This window comes from Diadema antillarum, unplaced genomic scaffold, assembly GCF_040938485.1.
Source record: "Diadema antillarum isolate AM-2024a unplaced genomic scaffold, OU_Dant_1.0 scf00000067, whole genome shotgun sequence".
Taxonomy (NCBI): Eukaryota; Metazoa; Echinodermata; class Echinoidea; order Diadematoida; family Diadematidae; genus Diadema; species Diadema antillarum.
This window is the reverse complement of record NW_027270956.1, coordinates 945,262-950,013: the sequence shown is the minus strand read 5'-3', so window position 1 is coordinate 950,013 and position 4,752 is coordinate 945,262. Positions and strand designations below refer to the sequence as shown.

At 40.9% G+C, this 4,752-nt stretch overlaps 1 protein-coding gene across 1 annotated transcript; it reads right to left on the bottom strand.

Annotated features, from left to right (window-relative positions):
* Positions 1-647: 647 nt before the first annotated feature.
* LOC139716597 (glycoprotein-N-acetylgalactosamine 3-beta-galactosyltransferase 1-like) lies at positions 648-4,321 on the bottom strand. Its single transcript, XM_071628124.1, has 3 exons — positions 4,114-4,321; positions 2,474-3,144; positions 648-773 (listed from the first exon to the last, which is right to left on the bottom strand). Exons 1-3 carry the CDS (start codon positions 4,319-4,321, stop codon positions 648-650), a joined length of 1,005 nt encoding a protein of 334 aa, XP_071484225.1.
* Positions 4,322-4,752: the final 431 nt, after the last annotated feature.

Sequence of the window (4,752 nt, the reverse complement as noted above, 5' to 3'; positions counted from 1 at the left end):
TGTTATGAGTCACCTTTCTCATAAATTGGTATAACCTTGCCTATTTTAAGTGACTTTGGGAATTGACCAGAAGAAAGTCTGTACGGGGAAAAAAGGTGAACGCCTGTTTTAGTGTTTGTTTTTGTTTGTTTGTTTGTTTGATTGTTTTGTTTGGAATGCCTCATAACGATTTCATTACTTACAGCTATGTAAAAAAAAAAGTTATCCTATTTTAATCAATAATGCAACAGCTCTATAACACTATTACAAACTCACAATTGTTTGATTTTTTTCAAGTCCAGACCTATTTGACACGAAGGATATTCTTCAAGAATACATGTTTAAAATATAGGTTTCAGCGATAAAGTTTGTAAAGAGGAAAATGAAAGACTTCTCAAGCCATGAAATCAGCACCTCGTCTCGAATTCCACTGTGCATGGCCGATATTAGACGATTTGTGATACTCCTGTATTCTTTAATGGTATAATCTGGGCTTCCACTTCTTTGTTCATTTGCTATACATGTACTATTATTATCTATAACAGTCCACTGCCGAGTGGATTTTCACCCTAAGCCAAGTTCCAGTAGTCAAACTGTTGTCATGTGTGAAACATCTGCTTGCAAGGTTTGGTTGAGTGGGAATATGGCGTTCGGAATATGTATTTCCATCATGTGAACGGAAATGATCTATTTCGAGGAGGGTTCAGTCCATACAGGAGGTGGTCGTATGCTATGATTTCGTGCGGCTCCACGTAATGTACAGTGATCAGTTTGTCCGAGCAGCAGTCTTTACCCTGTATGTAGAGACAGAAAAAAATGACTGAGAAACAAAAACTATGATAAAATTATGACCAAACCAAAGTATAACAACACGAATGGGATTAAGTGCTATTATGACGGAGTGTTATAAGGGGTATGATCACCATGCCTATCACAACCATTCATTTGATTTGCCAAACTGGTTCTAAACAACCTCATCTTTAATCTATCTAACCATGCTCACATCTGGTTCCAACTCAAGCTCTATAGTAACAAAAGACTTTGACATCATCATTTCGGTACTCGAAAGTATAGGCCTAACTCTAATCTACTTAATGCAGCCGATCGTCATCCCTAATGGTACGTAAACTCCGAACGACCGAAGTTTCCAGACTCGGTGCTATATCCATAAACGTGTGGGACAATGCTGCCACTGAGACACGTGTGTGTGTATGCATTATACACAAACATTGTCACCGCGAGCTGCTGTGATTGGAGGAGAGAGGCCAGAAGACGCGTGGCTCTTTTGGCCTCTCTTCATGCGCATGCGCACTAAGAATGTGCGTCCATTCGGAAGCTCTCGTGGCTTGCTCGGACAGCCATTCGGTTAGCAGATTAGCACAGAGAGCTCTCTTGTAGCCTAGCGTTTTGTTTTTTTTCCAACTTTCAACTTTGCTCTTATTTTATTTCCATCATCACAAAGAAAAGAAAAGAAAAAGTTGACATAATCCAAAGTGATACAATTTTTTTTTCATTTCTCTTACACTCGTCCGATAAAGGATTTTTTTTTCAATACAATATAAATTATACACGAATGATGTCGTAAAAAAGAAACAAACGTTTAATCCTTGCTCAGTCGAAAAGTCTCCCTATCGTAATACAATTCTTTAAGAGGAACAGATGTACGAATTATATACAAGTGTATATAGCGTTCTGCATTATACAACTGTATAGTAATCATGATGAACGTCCATTCTACATAATTCTACATTCTACACAATTCTACATTCTACATAACTTTCTAAACTTCTACATTCTACATAACTCTACATTCCACATAACCATTCTACATTCTACATAACTTTCACCCACCCTTGTTCAATAAGATATGCACCGTATAAAAAAAAACACCTCTAATTTAACAGCGTTTAGCAATCATTCTGCATTTTTGATCGGTAGTGTTGTCGATTCTCTTCTCTCTCTCTCTATTATATACTTTACTTAATACCTGGAATATCTTATATAGGCCTAATGCTTGTGTAATACAGTGAAAAGGTGAGACCTTTTAAAAAGAACACTAACATCGAGATTAGATTTCATTTTTAATCATCTGTTCCCTTTGTGTGCACCCTTTATATTCTGATTGTATGATCTCTGCTACCCGAGGTCTGCCTGGCAGTCTGTCACACATAGTATGATCAAATAGAGTTTTTATATTTCACTTAAAATTTACCAGATTCCCAACGCATGAGATTTATTGATTTTCGCTTTATTATGATTAGTTTGTTGAAAACAAAACAAAACGAAACAGAAACCCCTAAAAACTAATGCCAAGATGACGCAAGCTCAGATTCACATTAATCTGCTCCCGAAGCGTCAGAATCACAACGATATAAGAATGCGATTTTATAGAAACCCACGTGCTTTTGCATGGAAAAACATTATAAGCAAAGATTACTCTTCATCAGGACCTAGTCAATATGCCAAATTACTGATTACAAGACGGATACATTACCATTGTCACGTTGTATTTAGAAAAGCGATGAAACCACGGATTGGTTTTCTTCGTTTGGAGTAGAAAATAATCCAGTTGTAGCGGGATGAATCTCATTCGACCCTGTTCGTCTCGCGAGTCGCCCGGTAGGACGCCAAGTTTTCCCAGACAAATACCTAAAGCGGCATCCTCGGGAATCTGGGCGGCTTCATCGTAGCACATTGTGCGGTTGTTCACACCGTCTCGCACTAACCGAACCACAGCTTCCTTGCTGAGCACGTAGCCCGCTCCACCGCTCATGTAGCCGTTCTTCGCGTAAGGTACGAAGTGGTGGCCGTACCACACGGGGATCGTCGGGTCCTTATCCGACAGGAATTCGACCAGGTTCTCGTGGATGAGGTAGGTGTCATCGTCAGCCTTGAAGAACCAGTCGGCATCGTTGATGTGGTGGTCGTAGATATATGAGAAAGCGCGCCGCGTCTTAGCCCAGAGGTGCTGCCGACCCTCCGACATGTTTAGAGCGACTACTTTCCCGGGAAATGTGGTGTTTTCCTGCGAACTCATGAAAAGCGAGGGTCGACATCGTCTCGCCCAGGTCATGGCGACTACCTCTGCTCGATAATGTAGTGTGGCAGGCGACGTCATTATCCAACATAGAACGCGAACCGGCGGCTTGAGGTCCAGAGGCGATTCTGATAAAGGAAAAACAATTTCAGTAATTGAATTCAATTTGATTTCGGAGAGAATGTTTTCTGATCATCCCTTTGCAGGAAGTACTATACATTGCAACTTTATGCAGCTTCTACAGCCCTGAAGGAAATCGATTAAATTCATGAGCAGAGTACCTGAATTTATGGTACGTGTATGTTGTAACCCACAAGGATTACAAACCTCTTCGAAACAAAATTACTAAAAACCAGTCGGTTAAGAACCTCGACAAGTCGTTGTCATGGCAACCGAAAGGAGTGCAACAAACCATGAACATTACGACAAATTCCTTAAAAAGCAGACCCTGCATACTGTAAAAAAAAAAAAAAAATCGATATTTGTATTTGCAGTCAATTTTCCACATCTCCAAACAGGCAGAGACGTAAATCGTAAGTGATGTCCAGAGCTGTGATATATAGGGACGAAACACCGCTTAGTAAAATGCCAAGATATCGGAGTTGCTCTGCAACATATAGCGTTAAATGAAGCATGTTCAAAGTTTTCGACATAAAACAATTAAAAATGTAAACAAAATCTCAAATCAATAACCATAATATACATTCAGTAATATCTAGGTGCGTTTACTTTTGCTTTTTGCACCTTTACGTTATTACAGAGGACAACTTACCAGACCGTTCCTAAAATGTACAACATTCAGACAAGGGCTACATCATGCAATTTAACTCAACTTTTCTTTTTCTTTTGCTTGTAGAGAACACAAACACCGAGTCCCATTCGTGGCCACAAAACGTTCACCTTTGATAAAGTTCCAAAACTTTATCAAAGGCATCAGAAAGAACCACAATGGTCTGTAGATTCTTTAGGACTCCTTATACGGACTCTCGAGGGCTCCGCATTTTCAAGAGCAGCTTCAGCAGTCCGTAATCCACGGTTCGAACGTATAATGAAAAATATAATAAATCTTAATGTCAGATATAATAGGTTTCTCTTACTTGTTCTGTTGTTGCGGATGGCAGAAGCCGGAGAAAACACTCGAGTATCGGTGTCACGCAGAGGGTCACGAAAATCGGAAACTTGTTTTCTCACAACTGACTTCGCATCGGTTATCATTTGGTGCGTGAGGGCGATCGTCACCAAGCGCATGACGGCCACCCCGGAGAGAAAGGCGATGGCGGGCTTGAGCAGCCGTCCGTTCCACATCGTGTACGTGGTGTTGCGAGTCGGAGAATGAGCAGCTTCATGTAACGTTGACGTCTGACACTCCCGAAAGTTGATACAAGATGCCAATACAACTATAGAATTATCAATTTTATGCGACGTTTGCCAGTCAACAGCGCGAATCAAGCAAATAGGGTCACACGACGGTACCCCAGGCGGTATACCCGCACCATACACGAAGGCTACTCAAAAATGTGAATCTTTGCAAAGAATTTGTACCCGGAGGACACACGAAGAAGTTGCTGCTAGAGCATGAGAAACTCCTCCGGAGATCGTACGATAGCTCATGAGGCCCTCATCACGAATGACGCGATGTTTATACGATCAGGGCTGAAGTCGAACATTTGCTGTATAGTGTGTCCATCTTTGCTCAGTGGGACGTTCTGATGTCTGCTAGACAGCAATCTAGCAAA

Bases quoted from the DNA above. Each gene is read 5' to 3' on its own strand.
- LOC139716597 (XM_071628124.1), bottom strand. From the start codon at position 4,321: ATGTGGAACGGACGGCTGCTCAAGCCCGCCATCGCCTTTCTCTCCGGG. The intron at 3,145-4,113 runs GTAAGAGAAACC...TTCCTTTATCAG, and splicing joins CATCCGCAACAACAGAACAA to AATCGCCTCTGGACCTCAAG. The intron at 774-2,473 runs GTAATGTATCCG...CTCTACATACAG, and splicing joins CTAAATACAACGTGACAATG to GGTAAAGACTGCTGCTCGGA.